The following is a 23,683-nucleotide window of genomic DNA, read 5'->3' as shown; positions in this document are numbered from 1 at the left end:
GCACTGTGATACGTGTGCATTAGTGTGAGGTGTGCGAAGCAGCTACTTACATCAGGGTACTCTTTGACAGGCACGAACAGTTTTTCCTGCAGGTGGACGATGGGTCCGAGAGGCTCAGGCAGCTCCAGGGGGTGTCTGTCCACAAGGCCATTCACTGAGTCGCTGTACATGTCTTTACGCACTCTGTTGATCTCTGAAAACACACAAACGGGTACAACTGGGTAAGCAACTGAACGGAAGACCACCGTCAAACATTCTTTTTCCATTTTGTATTTGATATATCACTGTCATATTGATTTCTACTTCTGGGCAAAGGCTTAATGTAGCATATAAATCTGTTGTAAAAAAAAAAAAAGGAAGAAACAAACAATTTGTCAATTGCCTCGAGTATTGTTTGCCTTTTATTGACAAATAACAGAGTACGTTTGTTTTTGGAGAGTACTACAAGCATGGATGCTTCTTTAATACCTGCAGTGTATGGCCATTTTCTCTGCTACGACTAAACACTGTTAATGTGCGTTTGTGTGCCAGTTATTCTATGTGCCAGAGACAAAAGTTAAGCGCTGCATTATTTAGGGGTTAAGTCCAGAGTCTTTCCCTTCTGCCCGGTGCTCCCCTGTGGCTGCTCCCTAATAGAGCAGCCTGTGTGAGCGGCTGGGCAGGTGCAGAGAAGAGACGCCTTCAGATCTGATCCCTCTGTCAGATAAAACTAATGGACCTCTCTCACACACACCTCTATCTCACATGCACCCCACTTTGACTGCCGCCGTAGCTCATAGAAATTGACACAGCAGACAAATGCTGTGCTACGAACGATATAAAAAAAAGAAGCATTCATTCATCCTTCCCCTCCTGTTTGTGTGTATTTGTGAGTGTTTCACAGTTTAATGCGGATATTTGCGGTTGTAATACCCAGTTAATCGAGGACGTACACTGGTCACACTTTGTAACCTCCCACGTACGCCATCAGTATACAGACAGTCGTGCCTTTGCTGAACGAAGAAGTTCATCAGCAGTGAAGGGAAGGAGAAACCTGATTCATGTAGAGGCATCTACGAAGACCTACGAAGCTCATTTTTGTGAAACAGCTGAAACAAGGTGGTAGGGGTGGCGAGGCCTCAAGGAATGACGTGTGTGAGGTGGAGGGGGGTCAGCTGTTAAGCACCATTTCCATCTCTCATGAGACTTTTGAGCAGTTGGGAGCTCTATATTAAACTGGAGCTGGGGAACCCGACACTGGGGCTTCGAGGTCAGGCAGGCTTTTCTGAGGGCATCTATAGTTAACTTAACGCAGAATTGTACGGTGGGTCAAACTCGCATATTTAGGTTTTAGTTCTCGTCTTTGTTTTAAGTTAGGATAATTATACACTTAAAATAAAAATAAGACACCAAAAAATAATGGATTTAGCCATGGCATCAGTTTGCAGGGCTTTCCTGTTGAGCTGAGAACTTGTTTTCTTTTCATGTCGTCGATGACAGACTGACAAATGTGTGATAGCTGAGCTCACGGACACCGACAAGCATACACACAAACATCTGGCCTGCAGCCGCGTGGACAACACCTGCGGGACACATCGGCCCCGTACAAACATGCCAGGAGACTCGGCCCAGAGCGACTCATTCCCCGATAACGTGACCGCGGCACTCTGTGGTCCGCAGATCCTCCCAGTAGTCCCTAAAGATGAATTCATCCTCATGGTAGCTCGCCCAGAAGACAGATTACATCAGTCCTAACCAACACCAGCGGCTGCAGTCCACAGCCAGGCTTTGCGTATGAGCAGTGACACATCGTACAGGGAGGAAACAGGGCAGCATAACATAGGGCGTGATGGGAATATGAAAAGCAGGAACAGTAAACTACAAGTGATTATGCGTGGTGTGTCCAAAAGAACAGAGTAAAGAAGAGCAGACATTCTGTGGGTTAGAAAATCAGTTCTCTGCACACAGCGAAAGCAAATACATCGTCTGCTATTTGCAACCTCAGATTCCGCCGAGAAACGCCATCTTTCTGACAGCGAGAGAAAAATAAAAAAAAGTGTGCGCACACGTGACAATGCTACCCAACAACCAGCAGCAGCAGCACCCCTCCTCCTAATTCTATGTCCTCCTGCTGAAATGCCACATTACCATAAGGGGGCCGTGCTGGGCCATCAGCGGAGACGTGCGGCATTTGACAACCACTAATTTCAGTGCGGAGAGTCTTTTCTGAAGTGCCGCGCTCCTCTACAAATTACCCCCCGCTTTGCACAGCCAACAAAATCATTCGTCTTAGCTGTCCACCCCGGCAGAGAAGGCTCATTGTCAGGAAGACACGAGTGAAGTGAGGGAGACTCAGGATCACCATCTTAGAAGGAATAGAAAGGAGGAAGATGGTGAGCAGGAGTAAGAGCAGTGCTACGAGTAGGCTAGCCAAAATTTGATTTTTTTGTTGGTTTTTGGCATTTCATGGCATCGATATGTTACTCTTTTTTAGCCGTCACTCAGATCAGTGTCAGTGTTTTAAAACCTGGCTCAGCTAAGCAAACGCAAAATAGCACTTTTTGTCTATTTACGTGTGGAGGGAGGCTGCATAGGGCGCACTCACTCACTCAGCTAGAGATATAATGTCTGTTTAGCGCTTCACCCAGACATCTGTGAGGAAGAAACAAAAATCAACCTTGAGGAGTTGGAGGGCAGAGTGGAAGACTGTTTGATGTGGCAGAGACGGCGGAGAGAGGGAGATATATAGCCAGTGCTGAGCAAGCACTTAACTCTCTCTGCCTCAAAGTAAGTTAACATTTCAGTTCATCTTTGCTTTTTTTTTGGGAGTTTCTCTCAATATCTGCCCTGTCTCCTCAAACTGTCAGCGACAAAAGAAAATGCCACAAAGCTGTGGCTGCAGATGTATCTGCCCTTTGTAAGCACAAGTAAAGAGACAATTTCTCCTCATCTTAGTGGTGATCTTGACAAAAGGGGAGCGAGGAGTACCCAAAAGGAAGGATGTGGGAGTTTGAGAGGCAGTGGGCCGAGGAACATGATGGGAGAGGAAGATGCTGGAAGTGGAGAGCCAAGAACCAACATTTGGCCTATTGAGCGGATCTTTAGTGTGAAAGACCATTCTTCTTGACCGTGGTCGAATTTAAGAAGACGCTTTAATGTCGGCCATGACATGGGTCAATTGTGAACACGTGAATACTTAGATCTTCCTAAAAGATAAACCCATCATTCGTGACTCCAGGCAATAGTCTGTCGAATAATGTTCTGATTTAATCAAGAGACTGATTGAGTAAACAAAAGCTCATTTCATAGAATTACAAAAATGAAGGTACTGATAAGCAAAATGAACTGTGTTGACATCATGTAATGAAGCTTAAAGGCAGCATGCCAAGCCAATAATCTGCACAATTAGATCTTTTGCTTTGCTCCCACCATTGTTACCATTTGTTCTTAAGCAGGCCGACTTTCCACACAAGTGAAAAATAAATAAATCACACAGTGGCATATTGCTTTAAGGTCAGATTTTTACTCTATTACACCTTGATAGGGCGCGGAAGAACCAGGCCTAGACTGGAGAGTAATGTGCACAACGGAGGAAAAGAAACAAAACAAATCCATTAAGTGTATCTGCTCATCTGAATGAGTGATGTTTGACTGACTCAGCACCAAGGAACAGGGAGGCTTTTTATTGATTCAGCCGAAAAAACACGATCACAAAGAAGCAGCACCGGCAGAATCCAGGGACATTTTACAGGAGGGGTTGAGATATGGGAGAGGAAATGCAAAGGACCAAAGAATAGCCAAATGAGGTAGAAATATGTTCTAATGTTGCCGCCTCTCTAACATGATCGAATGAATAGAAACAGCATGAGGCAAACTTGGAGAACGGAGTGGCGAGGAAGAGAGATAAGGGACAGATAAAAAGGATAAAAACAATGGAGCAGTCAAGAAGGGGATAATGTAATCAGGTTAAAGACTGGTGAAGATCGCTCAGCTAGAGCTGCTCCACTAGAGAATGTGAACAGGTCCATTAAGAGCCCTAAAATAGACCTGCTCCACAACAGCTTTGTCCTCACCCTGTAGCTCACAGCAAAACGTCCTCTGACCATGCAGAGCACATCTGTCCATATAAGAGAGTGAGCGAGTGAGTGAGAGAAAAGAGAAGAAATGCAATGGGTGAGTAATCAGTGAGATAATATCTGGCACCTGAAACAGATCAAGGCTAACACCAATTCATCTGAAAGCCCAAATGATCAAATGTTTAGCTGTGCAGGCACTTAATGAGTCCTACCTGTTTAGAGGGATTAAAAAACGGCAGTGTTCGAAATCATGAGAAAACATTCTCAATTCATGGTTTAAACAGGGAAAGAGGAGAAGAAGCCCAGAGAAATAGACTTAAAACACAATGGTCGTGTCACGGGGAAAAAATAAATAAATAAATAAAAATAAAAAAAACCCAGCAGCAATCACAGATACACCCGAATGTGCCGGTGCTGAGTGAAACAAGACTACGGCAAGGAACAAGCCTTTACACTTTAAAGCAGTGCACTTCAGCAATCACAAAGCCCGGATACCCGTTGCAAACGAAAGGATTTTGGGCGTTTAATGCATTCCTGCCCTTTATTCACGGCACAGACGACTTTATCCAAGACGACACTCCACTTCAACAGTTCGGGGGGGTTGGCAGGCTGAGCGCATGAACGGCAGAGGCTCCTTTTAGAGCAGGGAGCAGAAATATAGTGCGCAGTGGTGGCGGTGACTGAGCCATGAAAACGTATGCATTTCTGGGTCTTATCGTCAACTCACAGCTGCCTCCTCACCCCCCTCCCTCTTTGTGAGGGAGAAAGTTTTTACTTCCTAATCTTTGATTTAACAGTAGGCCTACACTGCACGCTCCTTTGATGTTCTTGCACAAACTATTCCTGTGCTGTTAATGAGTATACTGTAGTATCAGCATCGTTAAGAACAGTTATTCCAGTTCTTACAAGGAAAATACCAGGTTTAGAGTTTGCATTAGGGGGCATTAGCATTCATGAACTTCAATGTCAACATCTTGTAGCCAGAGGGTCGGCCCTTCACTTGCCTTTGTTTACCATTTACCAGATTGGAAATGTAATGTTAACAGATTGTAGGAGTGCGAGAGTAAGCATGTGAAACACAACATGTTCAGTACAAGATGCTTCTGTTCTGGATGCGACTGGTTTATGAACCAAGACATTATGGGGCACGTAAAAATATAAAATGGCAACGCTGGACGAGCAGGAGTAGATCAGACTGTGGATCAACACTTTTCAACCCAATTAAGGCACTGTTACATCTCTGGGAATGGATACATCAAACACAAACTCATTTTCCAGAGTGTGTCTATTACTTGAGGTAGTCTATAACACACTTGGGCGCGAGGCGCTCTCCCCATGGCCTCCAAGCAGCCTCTTTCCACACATTGAGAGAGAAAAGGCAATAATGAACGGCATAGGAGTGTTTATTGCTGTGGATATGCGACTAGAGTCGGGCGGGGAAAACACAAAGTGCTTGAGCCCCCTGTGATAGTGTTCATTCACATCCGAATAGTTTTGTAATTAAGCTGGGGCCAAACAGACATACCGTCTTTTGTTTTCATTAGATTACTTATTGGCTATCTTCCAGTGTTTTTTGTTTAAATTCCCTGTTTGCGTTTCCCGTTAAAGTGTTTCCTCACTGATCTGTAGCAGAGGGATGGTAATACAAAGAGGCAAAAAAACTAATGTTGGAGGCTAAATACTTGATTCGAACATCGTACTAGCTTTGGCACAGAATGGGGGATTTTGTTACATAGGAGTTGCACTAACAAAAGGATCACCACCAGTATGGACAGAAGGAAGCTGTAACTACAGTGAACAACAACTTCTTCAATGTACATATGGCATGTGGGTATTGTGAGACAAACTTGGAATAGTAACACCATATCCAATAATTCATTTTAAACAGTTAATGTTATCTCAATGTATTTAAAAAGCATTGCATTAGACACGATGTGGATAGAAGCGCTGGGCCCCACAGGCTGAGGGGTCTAAATGGCTCCAGACAGAAATGACTGTGTGGATTGCTGGCAGCCAGAGGGAGAGATTTATGTTGTGTGTCAGGGATTCCCCTAGGGCAGGCTGGGTAAAAAGCTCCAGCGTCAGGTCTTTAAGTAGATGGGCCACTAAATAAACGACTAGCATAACAAGGTTTCGGGATTCTCTGCTCTCCGAGCCAGGTGACAATATATTGAATTACAGAAAAGAACCCCCGTACACACATGCTTACTCATCTCGTGGGTAAAAAGCCATTGAGCAGCCGAGCTTTCATCCAAATTGGGAGCGAACGGTTGACGCATTATGCACCAGTAGAAACGCTTACACAGTAACACGATCTGTGTTAAAGCCATACACTGCGATGCATGCACATCCCAGCCAACCCCCCCCCCCCCCTCAAATAGCAGCATGTTCCACTCTCTGATCATCAGTAATGAGCTGAAGCTGGCTGAAAATACCAGTCCATTTAGCCAGAGTCCAACAACACACAGGTGTGTGTGCGTGTCCGGACACAAACTTAAGTACATGTCATGCAGATAGAAACAGACACACAACTTGACAATTAAAAAACTCCCACAAACACATGAGCGAATGAGCTTTCGTGTTTGTAGGCAAGAATCTCTTGAGACGGTGAACCCACATAAATAACTCTACGCAGGAGGAGGAGAGAAACTGCCTCAGAGAAAAATCTGCTAAACAAATGCAGCAGGAAATAGTGCTACATCTCTCCTCCACCCTACCTTTCTATCCAGCGGCACATGTTTACAGAGGATTGCTCTTTATTACACATCAACCCAGGAATGGGAATATTCCCTCTTCTACCTTTTAAAAGAAGAACACAGTAAACCCAAATCAGGATTAATAGAACTACGTAAACACATTTACAATATTTTTAGATATTTAAAAAAAAAAAGGATGTAATTTATTGTAATGCATAAAGAATATGTATTCAGCTCTACTTCTTCAGTGGTCTGTCAATCAATCCGTGGGTTAAACACATTCTTACATTCCTAGTTACGTCAGAAATATTGAGACGCACAGTTTACCGTCTCCTCTATTCTGGCTGAGCCCCTGAGAATATGTAAATGCTGAAAGCTGAATGTGTATGTGCAGTGATGGCCAAGAACAGCAATCAGCAAAGCCATTAATCATAACCGGTGACAAATGCAACGTTTTCTGGGGCTGTCACTGGGACTGCATGCAGGAGAGGAAAGAAGTGCCAAGCTGAATGTGGCTCTCTGTGTCTGCTGGCAGCAGCGGTGACGGTGTGCTATAAGAGCGTGTCGTAGCGCGTTAGTTTGGTGATTAAACAAAGCAAACAGACAGTGGAGACAAGGAGAGAGGGACCAAAGGAGAGACAGAGCTGAGGGGAGGCAGGAAAGGAAGCAGAAACAGTGATGAAGGGGGACAAACGGGACGGACTACACTAGTTTATTAGCCTGTATTGGAAATAGTGTTTGAGTAGAGTGACTGCTGTCCCTGAACTCCAGCACCATGAAGCAACAGCTGAGCAGGTACAGTGAAGGTCCGGGGGAACGCAGCCCAACAGTAGGTCAACTTAACAGAGTTATCGTGACAATTTAGAGATCATGATCACTGCGGAGGCAAATTCATTCAACAACTGTCAAGTGGCCCTAAAAATACAGAGACCACAAAGGCAGTTTAAAGAAATTAAATGCTAATAGTCAGAGAAAATCTTGTTGTGGTCCCAAAACTGGCAGCTTCAGAGAGCGTTTGTACACGTCTGAAATGACAGAATGACTATGACTGGAGCTACTCAGAAGTCGAAAAACTGCGTCAACCACTGGTTAACACCAGCTGTCTTTAGAATTGTAAAATGGAAGTAGAACGTCGTTTCATTTTTATTTGCAGTAGTTGACATGTGACACTGCAATTTAAACATGTTAACAATATCTTGTGAAAAGATATGATCTGGGATAAAAAAATAACAGTAGCTTGACTTTCTCAGACTTATTTTCAAAAAGTTTTTTGGTAGCATTTGGCTCGACATTCCTAAAAAAAAAAAGTTGGGAGCAGAAACCCATCTTACCCCAAACTTAACAGTGAATTAAGTGGCTTAGACAGTATCTGCAGAGCCATTAAGACCCCAGACTAAAATTAGAATAAGGGATCATCACACTTGATGACGTGGAACTGCTTTATGGGGCCGTGTGCTGGTGGGGGCACGCTAGCAGCTCAATGAGCCATAGGAGTACCAGTTTTGTGCACTTAGTGGGGTCTACCAAAGAGTGAGGTGAAACTGCCAGGGAGGGCTGGTTCGATCCTGAACCATAATGGCTTACTCCTAATGGTTGCCGCGAGGGGCCAACGCTCATTACTCTCTGCATGGGGGGACTTGAACAGGCTCCCGGGGTGAGACTTGTGAGTGCATGCACGCTCACACACACATTTAAACTTTGGTGGTGGCACCGCAAGGCACATGAGCAAGATGGAAAGCTACAGAAAGCATTTTATTTCTTTCACACACTGACAAAAATATAAATAAATATATATATATATATTCCTTACAGGAGGCACCGGGAGTGTTAGTGTTAGTTAACCAAAAAAAAGCTTAGAGCGTTTCCTAGAGTTTCATAATATTGCTAATTTATCAACGATTGCCGAAATATTTTAATCCAGCACAGCACAAGCTAGAGTTCTGTGCTAATACTTCCTCTCGCCTTGGTTCACCTTTTAAAGTAGCCCAATACCCGAGCTCAGCTGAAACAGCCAGCCTAATGCACACAAATGCAAACTCAGGCTCCCTCTAAAATACCAAGCAAAGATGGGCTATTTTACTGCTGCTTTTGCCATCTAAAAGGGGGAGCGATATGTAGCGTTAAATTGGAAGTCACAGCAATAGTCATTTAACAGGCTGGCTTTAAGAGAGAAGCCTCATAAGCTGAAAATGGTTTACACAAATGTAAGGGGATATACTTGGTTGAAAAGGAAACAGCCTGCTTCAACTAAGATATAATACAAGCAGGAAATCCATCTTTTACTTCCATCAATTATATAACCTGTATAGGTGTGGATCCAGCCGTACTAAAAGGGATGCCTACAGGGGTAGTCAAAACTGGTGAATTAATTTGTACAAACACACACAGCATGAAAAAAGCATTCGCACAAACAGCCAAGCAGATTGTTGGTTTTTCTGCATCTCGTGGGATCTCATTTCAGAGGCTTTACCTGCCAGTAAAATCAGACACAGACAAAAGACAGACCTGAGCCCTGCTGCTCAAGAATCCCTCTCTCACTTCACTTTAACCCATTTAACTTTACTGTTAGTGTTTCGGGGGATGTACACGTGCAACTTAGGCATCTAGAAACACATGTTTTATCCACTGAGGCCCTAGGCATACTTTTAAAAACATGCATCCACACACACACTATAACAATGCAGAGGATGCCATGTCAAATGAAGCACAGGATGCCTGCTGTGAGCTCAACAAGATGTGAGAAAATGAGATAAGAATGGGAAAAATAACAGGAAGAGGAGTCAGGATTCATGCGGGTGGGATGCACGTCTGTGGATTGGAAGAGCAGTCATTGGCCCCCATTTTGCATGGACTGTTACCAGGAACCATGTCCTCTGGCCTGTGAAAAAGGGGTCCCCCTTTCCTTTGCCCACTGCCTGAAGGGGCCCGAAAAGATTGTAGAAGTAGAAGGGCTCTTGTTAGGATACGAGGAAAGGCCATTCCTCACTGGGTGACTGAAGAGTTAGCAAAGACCGTCGACTAATTCAGATGATCTAAAAATGCAGAGCATTATTAATCTATTAAACACATCTTAACTGTGACTACCCCTACACACCGCTGCCCCCCCCCCCCCCTCATGCAACAATGGCAGGAAAGGCCCAGCTGTCAGAAGAGGAAACGAGACAGGAAGAGGTTGGAAGGAAAGGCTCTGACTGTCAATGTGACTGGAGAAGATAACATGCTCGCTGCTTCCTGTCCCCACCCCTGTAAGAAAGGAGACCACAGCGCTCACAACCTGTGAGGAACAACAGAGAGAAGATCATTTGTTATAAAAAAAAGAGATTTCTCACTTTACGTCTATGATCCGACCTCTATCTTTGTCCTCTGATCCAAAGGGATCATTTATCCACGCTTCCAAAATAATCGAGGCCTAAATCCACAGGAAAGAACAGTGCTGTCGGTGAGATTATAGAGTCTACTGACGGAGAACCGCATGGTTAACGTGAAGGGAACCAGATAGGTGATGGTTAAATTCAGGCGGTCATTTTCCTCACAGGTGAACACAGAGAGGAAAAGTCTGTGGCTTACATCAACTAAGACTCCAGCGGTTTTTGGCAAAGAACAGATGGAAGCAGCAATAGCCTGCCATAAGTTTGGTACGGATTGAAAAAAAATAAAATCTCTTTATTTAATATGTTTGTGGGAGGTGGGGGAGTGACACAATGAGGAAAAAAACACATCATTGTATCTCTCATTGTCAGGAATGAGGTCATTTGATTTCAACAACACTGAAGCAAACAGTGACAACTGCCTTCAAGTATGGACTGACTTTATTATTGATTTAATTTGTATTGTTATTATAGTGCACATTATTATAATAATTATGTTATGATATTTACATACTTATTTATCCATTTTCTTTACTGTGCTTTCCCATAGTTCAGATGCACATGCAATAAAATAAGAATACAAAGTTTAACTGGGCTGTATTCTCCTTATTGTTTAGTTAGTGTATTCTCTTTTGTCAATAAAGAGGTACAATACATTCTACACTAGAATACTACCTTTGCCAGGAAGCCCAGCTGTGAGTCAATAATGATATTCACTATAGTTGAAATATACCGATTTGGTGTTAGTAAATACTTGCGTTTAAGCAAAATGAGCTATAATTAAAATGACATATAGTTATAATCCAAAGCAATCAAATACAACAGCCCTGCAATAACTCCTATGAATCTTATCATATTCAGTTGTGTGCCAGAGAAGCATCGATTCAACTCAATGGTTGCTTCACATGCTGGAGCTCATTTTAATGAAAAAATACAAAACAAGAACCAAACATTAATGACGACGGCTCAATGTCACCTTTTCATTTTCGATACACACTCGCTCATTGCCAGCTTATTGTGTTACACCAGGGTAAAACTAAAATCACTCAACCAATGTACCTCAAGCTACATCCTTCTAAACAGCCACGACGTCCCGTCATAGTCCTCTCTCTGAAGCAGCTTCAACAAAGACTGGTACGCTCACAGTTCAGGGGTTTAGGAGTTGCCCTGTAATCATTTTTTTTTTTGGCTCGTGCATCATCGGCTTGAAGTGATTTTCCAGTTGCGATTACAGTTGACAGTGACGTACCTAATGCAGCGCAGATTTTGAGCAAGGCTTTAATTCTCCGTGCGGAAAAGCCCCAGAACAGACATGAATTATAAACACAGGCAGGCAAACAGGTTACATCACAAAGTGTACGCACGCGCATGTCAGCTGTTTTATCCACAGACACCGGGCCTGCCGGGGCTCGTATATAGCATCTTAAGTTAAAATCCAACAGCCAGTCTCTGTCTCCGGGTGTGACAATGCACAGACTCACACCACAGCTGTTGTGTCTTTGTGCCGGCTCCTCATTGTCTTCCCAACCTGACAGACTATTTTTTTTTCAGTATCTGAATCGAAACACTTCAAACGCCTACTCGTGTACAATACAAATTGGACTCGCAAGAAATGTGTTAAATATCTTGACGAATATACACGGTCCTCCGCCTGAACTTCGATTGTTCTGGGCCAAGTGTACAAGGATGGATTGTGTGCAAGGGTTGGTAGCTGTGAGTTAAACTGGTACAGACTGCTTCTCTATGAAGAACAAACAGGCCTGGCACTGGTTGGAGACAGAAAAACTCTCTCGATGTCTGATGCACTTTGAGAGATTACGTTTGCTCGTCTTAAAAGGAAGCTACGGTTTGCTGTGTTTTGGTCTGCTCGTCTGATGCTGGAGATCTTTCAGTTCCATTTAAGAAAACAAAGACATTGGACGTTCTTAACAACCAACAATTGCATCAGAGTAACATAAAGGGAGGAGAAAAAGAGACTTAACTGTTAACTGTCATTAACCAAGCTTCCAGTATGCTAAAGCCTTTAAACATCGATCCGCCTCGGTGCCTCAATGCACTTGGGTGCGAGGACTTAACAAATCTGCGAGAGCATATAAGTGTGCAGAATTACAGCCGGCGGGTGCAGGCATGTTGTTCTCTACCAACCAGCGTTTGAGCCCGAGAGTGATTGAGTGGAGAGTGGAGCAAACGCTCGGGTCCTGAGCGCAGACAGTGAGAGCTACGCTGATTGATGCAAACCGACAGACCACGAAGCAGGCCTTTAATGTCACCACTGCTCCTCACATGAAAGAGGCAATGTAGCCCTAAGGCTGGAGTTTTTGCCTCACATACGAGTAGAGAGGAAAGCTGCAATAGAGAAACAAATGGAAAAGAATAGAGCAGGTGAAAAAATAAATCTGGAAAAACAGGAGATGAGAAAAGAGATCAGAAGTAGAGTCATTCTGCTCAAATAAATAGTTAAGACAAAGCCAGGAAAAATGAGTCATTCCCTTTTAGGGGTGTAACAATACGCGTATTCGTATTGAACCGTTTGGTACGAGGCTCACGGTTCGGTACGCATGACGAACCGAATAAGTTTGAAAAAGAAAAAGAAATTCTTTTTTTTTTAAACCTGTATTTAACCAGGTAGTCCCATTGAGATTAAAAATCTCTTTTGCAAGATGTAAGTCACAATACTACATAACATTAAGGAGCAGCTTTTGTTTTTTATGCTTATGTGTTGCTAAGAAGACACCCCAAAAGATGAGTCACTCAGGTATAGTTCCATCATTGTTCAAAGTCAAAGAATAACTTTATGATGTTAGTTGTAATGAATAAATATATTTTAAAATCAAGTACATTTCTCTGGCATTTATAGTTTTCTACTGTACCGAAACGTACCGAACCGTGGCTCCACTGTATCGTACCGAACCGTGAATTTTGTGAACAGTTACACCCCTATTCCCTTGGGAAAATGAACACAGATTTTTCTCCTGTGGAAAACACTGGCTATGATAGGAGGCAATATAGAATAAACAGATGAGGGGGAAAGACATAAGGGCAGCGATAAGAGGGAGGAAACAAAGCAAGCGGGGTGTGTGTGTGTGTGCGCGCGTGTCTGTGCAACTCAAGTGCAGACGGAGAATAGGAGTTTATATATGGTGATGGAGGAGGAAGTGCAGAGATAGAACCACGGTCTGGTTCATCAAAAGTGTCAGACACTCAATAAGAATAAGGTTGCAGGAAGAGCTCCCATCACAAACAGTCTCAACTCATGTCAGACAAACACTCTCCAGGAAAGCGAAGAAGGGGAGAAGAGAGGAAGGGTGCAACATAGATGGAGGGAGAGAAGAACGAGAGTGGACAGAGAGGCAAGTCAGTGGCAGACTATTCTTCACCTCAAGGTGTCAACAGCAGCTGGTGCCTTGGCACCTTGCTCATAGCCACACCTGTCTCCCCGGCCGTGTGCGTCTCTAGCTGCCTTTAACTACTAAAGGACAACTACGGTCTACAGTAAATTATTTGATCACCCACACACTGCAGGAGAACACAAACGTGTATCCAATCCAATACTTTGATGGGGATTTGAATCAAATCACTCCATCTCTTAATTCACTGTTCTCCCCTCGTCACTGAGCGTGTCTCACACCAGACAGACAGGAGCGGCAGCTGTAATCGTATCCAATATGACAATAAAGCAACACCGTGTAAGTTGTTTATGGGCAACATTCATATGAACTGACACAAAGTCAAGATGGCTAAAGTTAAGTCCTAACTGTAGCATCTACACGGTAGAGAGAAACAGTTAGTAGTTCGTAGTTTAGTGAGCTGTCAAAGATGGCAGCAGGGATGTCTCTGCACACATAAGGAACTTCAGACAGTTTAACATCTGTGAGCTATGGAGCTGCTAGCTAGCTACTACAGTATATTAAAGATTGATCCGAGCCAGACTGCTCAGGTCGGCGGTGCATTCCGAATTCAATCCCCATTAATTAGGTCATGGTCGGGATCAGGGGGAAAGTGTCAAGTAATGGACAATTAGGATGTTCAGCATATAGGGAACTGTACAGAAATGGCCTTGTGCTTGATACAAAAATATATGGTTACCGATCCACACACACACAATATACTGTATGTTTGCATCATGTATGACACTGAAAATGGCCGTTACTACTATTTTTCTTCAACAAAATTATAAGAAAAGATCTCAGCCGTTTTTCAACATCCTCCAAATTGTCTCCAATCTCACTGTTCAACTATAAGAGCAACAACATAGATGGGAGGGTGTTGGGTTGCAAAAAACACACTCAAGAGTCAGCAACTTAAAGAACAGTACATTCAGCACTGTGCATGCAGCCAACATAATAAACCAAGTGATAAATGCAATAAATCAAAATGCATTGCGGTGGATCAGGCTTGTTTTACAGACAGCACTTGTGTGCACACTTCTATGTGAACTGGTAGGATTGACCCAGTGTGTGCGCCCGGCCCATGAAAACACAAAAAGCCATTGTGCATCATTAGGTGAGGGGGAGGACTGGAGAGACAGAGGGGTGGAGTGTGGAGCTGAGGGAGGGGTCAGTGACCTTCCTCATAACCAACCAAATGACCTCATTCACAGCACATAGGAATCCTCTGTCTCCCCCCACCGTTCTTTATCATATTCAACCATCCTCCCCTCTCGGCAGCCTTGAACGCCTTTTTCCTTTCAGCGAACACAATCAATCAACTGAGTCGGGACGAGGCTCACGCTCACTCACCCTTTCAGATACACATTCTTTCTTGCCAGTTATCTGTGGGGGGGTTTTATGCCAGTCTTTCCTATGCCACACACGGTGCTAAAGAGGGACTTTGTTTCACCAATTAAAGTCGAATCATTCAAAGCCAACCATTGTTTCTGTTCTGTAATCTCCTCCAGACCGCTGAACTGATAAGGACGGATAGACTTAAGCCTCACCACAAACAGAAAGAGCAGCGACATACGCTAAACACACAGGACAGTCGCGAAACTTGTCACTCGCAGTTGTACAACTCTGGCCTCATTCGTGTGCCGCTACGATCAGTTTGGGTTGAACGCGTAGTAGCACATGTGCATACATTATGCTCAGCAGATCATGTTTTACATCACAGCACAAGACTGCGGGGCTGACAGCGACGGTAAAACACAACTGTGCAACACATGTAGTTCTAGTGAGGCTAGACAGCCTGTGGCAGAGAGACAGAGTTTAAGCAATAGATTTGCTCAGTAGGTAGAGAAGATAGTGGAATAAAAACATCCATTTATTTTGCTTAAACCCCATATTTCTGCACAAAATATTATACTACAAGTATTATACTATTTGTAGAACTCTGTGTAAAAAGTGTTATGGTGGTGGAAATGAGTCAACGTTCAGATTAAAGCAAATGCAGTGCAAAATGTGAGCTAAGAAACAACATTTGACAAAAAAAGATGTATTAGCTTTTGATAAATGGTTGCACTGAACAATGGCGAGGAACCCCGTGTTTGGCACAATATGAAGAGAGTAGTAAAGAGCAACAGGAGTACTGTGTGAAGGTATGACGTGGACTTTGACATGTTGAAGCTGCTGAGAGTCGGGGAAGGGGCCGAGTCTGGTTAAGACTGGAGTTCCCAGTGCTTCATATTTGATGGCAGAAAGCTACAAAGCATCTCTCTGCCTCTTGCCACCTCACTTTCTGTGGGCCTAAGGGATGGTTATGGCAGCACCGCCTGCTCTTGCCAAGACTCAGAGAAACAACACGGGCTGCTGAGGGACAGGTAAATTATTCATCTTTGATTTATCGGCCAGCCGGCGACTAAACCAAGGTGAAGGCTGCAAACCACAGCCAGACTGATCCACTGGGGTGTTTTTAAAGGAGGATGGGGCGAGGCAACCTCTTGGACTGGAGAGTTTGGACGAGGATGAGGGGAAAATGTTGCAAATATAAACAGTCAGTGTCAAAGAAGACTGTCATAAAATATGAAGGTTTGGGAAAACATTAGGGGACTTTGATTTCAAGTGGAATGGGGCTTGCTAGTGCCAGCGGTGAAGCAAAAACTGTCAAGTTACAGACTAATTGTGGATTAAACATGTGTAGATATTTAAAGCAAGGAGACGTTCCCGTGTCTCACTCTGGATGGCATTCACATTCAGCTGAGCTAAAGCACACCATGAGAGAGTGTGCGGGGAAAACAAACACCAGGCTGGAGGTTAAGCGCTCCGACTGTGCTCCCAGTAACATTCCTGAGCTGGCTGCCAACTCTCGCTTGCCATTCCTCCACTGAAAGGAGAGAGGAAATTAATGCAGAGGGGTGGGCGACTCAAAAGAGGGGAACAGAGTGAGCATTCAGCTCATTTTTCTATGATAAAATGGGGAAGGAAACAGGAAACGTGACAAATGTTGCCGGCATGATTCCTGAAAACCCTAATTGTTAGACGTTATATCTGTTGCGACTGTGCAAGGGCTTAAATTCAGAGATACAAAGAGAAAGAGCGAGAAAATAAGGAGGACTAGTGTGAGGGGGGGGGGGGGGGAAGAGCTATTCGAAGCACTCAAAGAATGCAACAGGGTGGGGCCTGTACTTCTCCTGAGAAATATTCTGTGTGCTGCGTTTCCACACATGTGTGGAGGAGGGACAGAAGTTTTGATTCACGATGTAATCTAGATTAATCAAAAGACAGCTGAGCACAGACCCACCTCTATGGGAGAGGGCACAAGAAGAGCGCGCTTATTTTTCACCACAGACAGAAAACAGCCCCCCCCTTCCTTCTCCCCGTCTGTCTGAAGGAAAAACAAACTACTGATTCGCCTTCTCTATGGTCTATTCCTGTCTGAAATGGGCGTGACTTCCCGTCAGATGTTTTTGTACGCCACAAAAACAGTAAAAGCTGACATAACTTTGGGTCAAGGGTAATGGGAGGCGCCGTGGTTTCAGAAAAAGGGATAAACAACCAAATTTAATGAACATGTCTGTGTTAGGAAGCTGTTGTGACATAATCATTACAACATCCCCTAATTCTTCTTCCTCTTTAACGCTGCTCGTTGTCATCTAGCACACACAGAACTATGACTCTCGCTTTGACAGAAGCCACACGGTGAAATACCTTCAGCGAAATTCACTGTGCCTCTAGTTGTAAACTATTCATTTTAACGTGTTTGCGCTGCTGTAAGGTTCGAGGAATTAAAAAAAAAAAAAAAAAGAGATATAAACTGCCTGTAGAAATGTGTCGTCTAACAGCCGGCAGTAATAGAAGGGAAGACACGTAGTTTTGCCGACAGCGAGCCAGATAGTCGGCCAGGCAGTCGGGGTAGGGTACGGAGACAGGAGGCCAGGCAGAGGCGATAAGGAGGCCCAGCACTCACGGGATTGAGGCCTGAGATAAGAGCCCCGAGCTGTCGCTGGATGACTTTATCTTACAGCACCCGCTGGGGGGGTGGCATTGCTGGGGCTGGAGTGGGGCCAGGGGAGCAAGATTGGGCCGGGGGTCGGAGCTAGAACACCAACTGAGGCTCACACAGGCACTGTGGTGGGGCTCCTGGATAGGAGGGCTAGCTAGGCAGAGGCACGTCAGAAGGACGACCGGCAGGGCAATGCTGGGTCCTGCCACAACCCCTACACGGCACCCTGTCACACTCATGCCACCACCTAATTTATTACCAGGGAGGAGAGACTGAGGGGAAAAAAAAAAAAAGGATCACATGAGTGCAAGAGATAGCCAGACAGAGAAATACGGCACAAAGGCTCCAATTCTGCTTTCTCACTGGTGGCGACAGCTCAGTAAACCAGCTCACAGAATGGCTCTCGGTTAATTAAATTCCAGCTTATAAGTGGTGCTTTGGGAGATAATGTGGGGAGAAGAAAGGGGGACTGGGGTTATAACACATTTCAGCATGCGACAACAGTCCCGGCCTAACACCCTCATATCTCTCTTCCTGTGCTCTCTCACGGGGCGAAGTGGTTTCTTATTTTGCAAGCTGTACTCAGTCTTGTTAGCTGCTCAGAGGTTAGCCGAGGTATTGCCGAGGGTTAACCTACAGTGGACAGTGCCATAACAGCCAGACACAGAAAGACAAAGAAACGAGATTGACAGAAATATGGGACATCAGGTAGAAAACCAAACAGAGACTTCCGGCATTCTCACATTTATCAAAATCTGTCCTCTAAACAGCTGTTCCCAAAGGACCCGTTCCCTACACAGGCAGGCACCATAGTGGACAGCAGACAGTTTGTCCTCCAAATGCTGACAGCTCTCCTGGGACGGTCCTGTTAAAATCAAGGCACACACAGAGACAAACAAGCAGATACAAAACTGTATGTGTAAAGGGGGGGTGCTGTAGCCAGGGGGAAAAAAAAGAAATAAAAAAAAATGGTACAATGCACCATGTGGCTCCGCCACACAGCGTGCAACGGAACAACGGACCATTTCGTCTATTATACAAACGAAGCTGAAAAATGAGACTGGAAGGAAAGCTAAGGAGAGCCTGGAATACTTTCAATAAATCCAACTATTCTGTTCTCCATAGAAACACTAAAAACACTCCATGACAACAACAAAAACGCAAACTTCACTTTCTCCTCTGCTCCGCTAGCTTACAACAGCGCCTGCACTTCACTACTAGGCTGTGTTCTCTGGATGTTATATGGGCTGTCTCCTCCTGCCAAGGGAAAATATAGCGATTTGAAGCAGCTTGTTGGCTGGCAGATCGTAAAGAGTAAAAAAAATAAATAAATAACTCCATAGCAGGTGTCACCTCAGGGAGATGACACTGAAACGCAAGGGGATTTCAAAAGGGGCCCGTCGATCAGCCAGAGTGACCTTGAGGGACTACACATATTGGGAACTTAACAAGGGCGTCCATGCACTCACGCCACTAAAGCAATCGTCACACACAAGGGCGGTGTCTGCTTTCTTCCGATGAGGAAACAGCTGTGTAGACATGCACTAAAAATGAGGGGGGGGGGGGGGGGGGGGGCAGCTGTCGAAAGGGTATACTCTTGAGATGGACACTTTGGGAAAGAGTTTGAGGCGTAGCTAGATTTCTTTACTCTCATTAGGCCCAATTTAAGCCCACAAAACTGTATTTACTCGTCATTGTCATTTTATCAACAACACATAGAAACTTTGGTCCCAGAGGAGACGCCTTGTTGACGGGTTAGGACGGCCCTTACCTGCATTTCTTTTGGATTTTCTTGTCATTTTTGATCGCTCTACACGGACTGGTTATGTTTCTCCCTCTGCTTGAGAATAAATAGCTTTTCGTGCTCTCTCATTGTCGCCTTGAAATGACACCAGCTTTCAATGATTTCTCTTGAGGAGACCAAAGAAAATAACTTTTCACATCAAGCGTAATTCACAACACACTACCACAAGTTAAAGAAACCCGTCTGGAGTCTGACTGGAAGTTGCAGTCGAGTGTGACGTTTATATTTCCAGCTGGCAAAGACCACAATCACAAAACATGCTTCACTGATCAGCATTAAAATGTTTATCACACAAATATCAACCTCAAACTACCATTAAAAAAATTATTAAAATAACTTTCTGAGCTTCCTGAATTGCAGCACTCTGACAGCACAGGCCACATAGCACAGCACACTGAAAATAACACACTTGACTTCTCAAAGTACAAGGCTATTGCAAAGGGATAATAAATAGAGCGCTCTCTATGGTTTCTTCTGTCATTTTAGAGGAATAGAAATTGTGTTTTGGGTTTTACCCTGGGTGGGGTCAGTGTTCACTCGTCCGGGACAGGGAGGGCCCCGAATATCACATCAGAGCCCCGAATATCACATCAGAGCTACAGCTCCGTTTCAAAAGGGGAACGCAAACCAGACCGCCCCTAACGGGAACCAGACAGGCCTCCTCTGCGCCGGGTGGCTTTCATCACACACACGCAATTTCTGGCGGCAGGATAAAGTTTAGCCTGGTGCCGTGGAAACGCGTGTAAACCTCAGACTGGTGTGGTTTCAGAGGAGAGAGAAAGGAGCTGGGAAGTTATGAGTGTCCCAGTCATGATTTCTTATGCACAAGAGGAGGGAGCGTTTTTATCCGTCGAGTGTGGCAGAGGAGCGTCGGACCAGTCCAGCATTCAGATTGATTTCTAAACCCCGAAGAAACCAGTTTCTCCAAAGTCCCAACAACATATGGTGCAAGACATCAAATTACAGAACTGTTTTTCTTTTCAGAAAGAATGACGAATCAGTTCCGCCATCAGTTTCCGCCATTAAAGTTGCCTTTAATTCATTTTTTGCAAATAAAGCAAATCATAACTTTGTAACCGTAAATCCCCACTGGTCACAATGAGTAGGCCTACGGCAGTATTTACATTCGCCCTACATGTTAAATGTCTTTCATGCACTTACTCCCTACGACTCCCTCGACATTCAGCACACAAAATATCGACAGAGTAAAATGTATTTCCTTCCCCATTCTTCAGTCCCACTGTTGGCGCACAGACAAAACACAAAGAACAGTGACTACAAACCTGACTAGAAGTGTAAATGTATGATACATTTATTTTTTAAGTCCCTGCTGACCACACAGAAGAAGAGAACATGGTTTCTTGCTTTACGCTCACAGCATGCCAACGGCTTTGAGTTGTGAGAGTAAATGAGAGGTACACAGACATGTGTGCGGGATCCCTTTTCTTTACTGCTCAGAGAGTTTTAGGGTGTATGAGTATGGGGGCTGGGAAATACCAAAGGGGACCAGGGATGAAAAAGAAAACAAGTCTGCTTCCCGACTCTCCCCTAAATTTAAACTTCCAACACACCCACTATTCCCAATAGAGTCCTAAAAAGCAATTGTCTCTTTCGTAATTGAAAAAAATAAATCTATTATTCCTCTTTTGTAAGGCGTTAACGGGGTTTGGAGAGTTATCAAACGTGGTACTATTAATGACATGATCTGGTTGGAAAGGAACCGTATCCCTCGTCTTTTTCAGAACATTGTTATGTATTGCTTAACTGCTTATCTGGAGATCTCAGTCTGAAACTAGAGTGGCATTTTTTCCAGATGAAGACTATATTATCTCTATAATCACACAGTGTCAGTGGCATTCTTTAGGCAGATCAGTGGGACCTAACTATATATACTGGAGCGAAATAACATTTAAATTGAAACTTGATTTGAGTAGAGGTGTTATATTTAGTGTTTAAACATGTATTTTTGCACTGTTGCAATAGTGAAATGGTGAGGATATAGCCAACTTAACGTCTTTAAGTCCTTCCTTTATCACCCTTCAAGGGAGCAAGAAAATCACTACCAACCGGTTTAGCAACTACATACTACCGAGGCTACTCATCCAGGCATGCAACTGAAACTGGCGGATGCACAGCTCTTTACGTCCACGAAGAAGCCTCTGGTTTTTCCAGTAAAGTACTCTGCATTGTGCCTTTTATCTTTACGTATCACAAGTGTCATGGTGTCCAGTCCCGACACTACACACACACGCAGCACGGGGACAGTGTGCTAAGGGGGCTGTGGCGCTCTCTAGTGTCCCCAGCTCAGTTACATAAAGCATAGGTCCAACCTTACGCTTACACCGGCTTATGTTAGTGATACTAGACACATAAACGGTGAATAAGCCTCGTCTTACAGCGCCCGCTGCTTAGTGCCAAAGGAACCAGCGACAATATACACGTCGACAGACAGGTCTGGACGGCGCCGCCGACACACACGAAAAAGGCGACGCGATTTTGGTAGAGCACGCGTTGACTGGCGAAAAACACGACGACTGCTGCAGCAAGATAAGGAACTATAACCGAGAAGAGGTATATCCTCTGTGACAGAAATAGTGTAGTAGATGTGTGAAGGAAGACAAAACGGTGCTCATTTTTAATACAATAATACAAAATTAAAAAAGTTAGCCCTTTGAAATCGTGCTCTCGCCCTCCCAGCAACAACTAACTGGCCATTGTTTGGGCAACAAGCAGACACATTCCTCCGTGCTTTTTAAGCTCGGCCGCTGTGCAACAACTCCCACAAGAGCAAACAAAAATAAAGAAAGAAAGTCAAACATTTGTTACGCTTCTTTCTCATTTTGTCTGAGACGCAGTTATTGACTGGTTGGGTCTTTATTTGAAGACGTCGCTCTAAGTTAACGCGATCGTTGGTTCCCGAAGAGTTCAACGGAATGCAGACACCCAGGCTCGCTAGCTTAAAATGTGGCTAACCCGAAGCTAAGTTGCTGTGGAACATGTGGAATCAGGCCCCCCCCCCTAAATTACTTGAGATACGCATTTAATACACATAACGGGTGGATTAAAAACATACATGTGGTCAGTTGTCGTTAACACGTTGACAGCAATAGGCAGTTTTTATTTTTCTTAAGTGCGTGGGAGAAAGTTTTCGTCTCGTCGACACAAAGTCGAGAGTGGAGCAACAACTCCGTGGAAGCCTTAACGTTAGCAACACAACTCTAACACAAGTCCACATCCCGTCGTGGTCTTACAGACTCTCGTGAAACTATAGGATTAACTGTTTTGGACGTCACATTAAGGTCGTATTTGGGGAAGTTTTTTTTCTTTTCTATATCGGTGTACCCGTTGAAACTGTGCGTACGGGTCTCGCCAACATTGTGCAAGCAAGGGACGCCGGACTGCGCAGCGGTCACGCGTCCCCCTCCACGGCGTCTCACCAACACTTACCTTCATCGAGAAGCCTCTCCAGGTGTGTGAAGATGCCGCAGAGATTTGGCAAACTGGTCATGAGCTTCTTCTCGTTTAATAATTGCATCAAATAGTCGGGACTCGGCCTCGGTCGCTCCTTCACTTCGACCTCTCCGACCATCATCTTTGCGGCGAGAGCGGAGAACAAACCACCGTGAAACACAGAATCCTCTTTTACGGGAAAAGGAGAAAAAAAACGAAAAAGAAAAAAAAAACTTGCGGCTCCAATCCCTCGCTTCCCTCCTCCTTGAGACGAGAAGACTCTGTAAACCCCCCTAAAAATTCAGGTTTGGTTTGTTCTTGTTGTTTGAGTGCAGAGGGGACAAAAAAAGAAACCCGTTATCTTCCTTCCAGAGACTCGTGCGCCGTGTGCGCTAAGGGACGTTCGATTCCACCACTGTGGGCGCGAGAGACTGATCCACCGGAAAGGTTCCATCCTCCTCCACGGCTATTGGCCAGTGGGGCTTTCAGTGGACCAATGGGAGAACCAATGAGCGCTCCGATCCGAGCCAGCAGGGTGGGTTGGTGGAATGATGGACAGAAAGTTGGGCCAATGGAGTGCAGTGCGCAGGAATGCTCACAATGCCCCATGTCTTTCTTTCTCGTTTCCCTCACTTATAGCAACATTGTATCATTTAAAAATGTGTCCAACAAAAATCTTTTTGTGAACTAATTGTACGGTACTGTCTTCAGTGGTCTCATAATTTAAACACCAAAAGCAATGTCCATGACAATGCTGAGAGGGAAAGCAAAGTAAATCCTTTAAAGATAGAGTTAGGATTCCTCTTTTTCTTATTTTTATTTCTTTGGAATTATTATCAACACTCACAGGCCTCTTTCCCTTCCTATATCTGCTCCAAAAAAACTTTTTTTGCCCGTTCCAACAGGTTTTATGTTGCTTCCCTTTCGCCCTCC

General features: G+C 44.4%; 1 protein-coding gene across 5 annotated transcripts in view; it reads right to left on the bottom strand.

The window, feature by feature from the left end:
• The window catches only part of qkia (QKI, KH domain containing, RNA binding a), a 74,666-nt gene extending 51,529 nt beyond the window's left edge, over positions 1 to 23,137 (bottom strand). For all 5 annotated transcript variants that reach the window (XM_079286629.1, XM_079286631.1, XM_079286628.1 and 2 more), the window contains exons 1-2: positions 22,748 to 23,137; positions 51 to 193 (exon numbers count right to left, since the gene is read on the bottom strand). In XM_079286629.1, coding sequence (XP_079142755.1) covers positions 51 to 193; positions 22,748 to 22,892 — 288 coding nt within the window. In that variant the 5' untranslated portion in view covers positions 22,893 to 23,137. The remainder of the gene's footprint in view (positions 1 to 50; positions 194 to 22,747) is intronic.
• Positions 23,138 to 23,683: the final 546 nt, after the last annotated feature.

Source organism: Melanostigma gelatinosum (genome assembly GCF_949748355.1).
Source record: "Melanostigma gelatinosum genome assembly, chromosome: 16".
Lineage (NCBI taxonomy): Eukaryota > Metazoa > Chordata > Actinopteri > Perciformes > Zoarcidae > Melanostigma > Melanostigma gelatinosum.
This window is presented reverse-complemented; position numbering and strand designations above follow the sequence as displayed.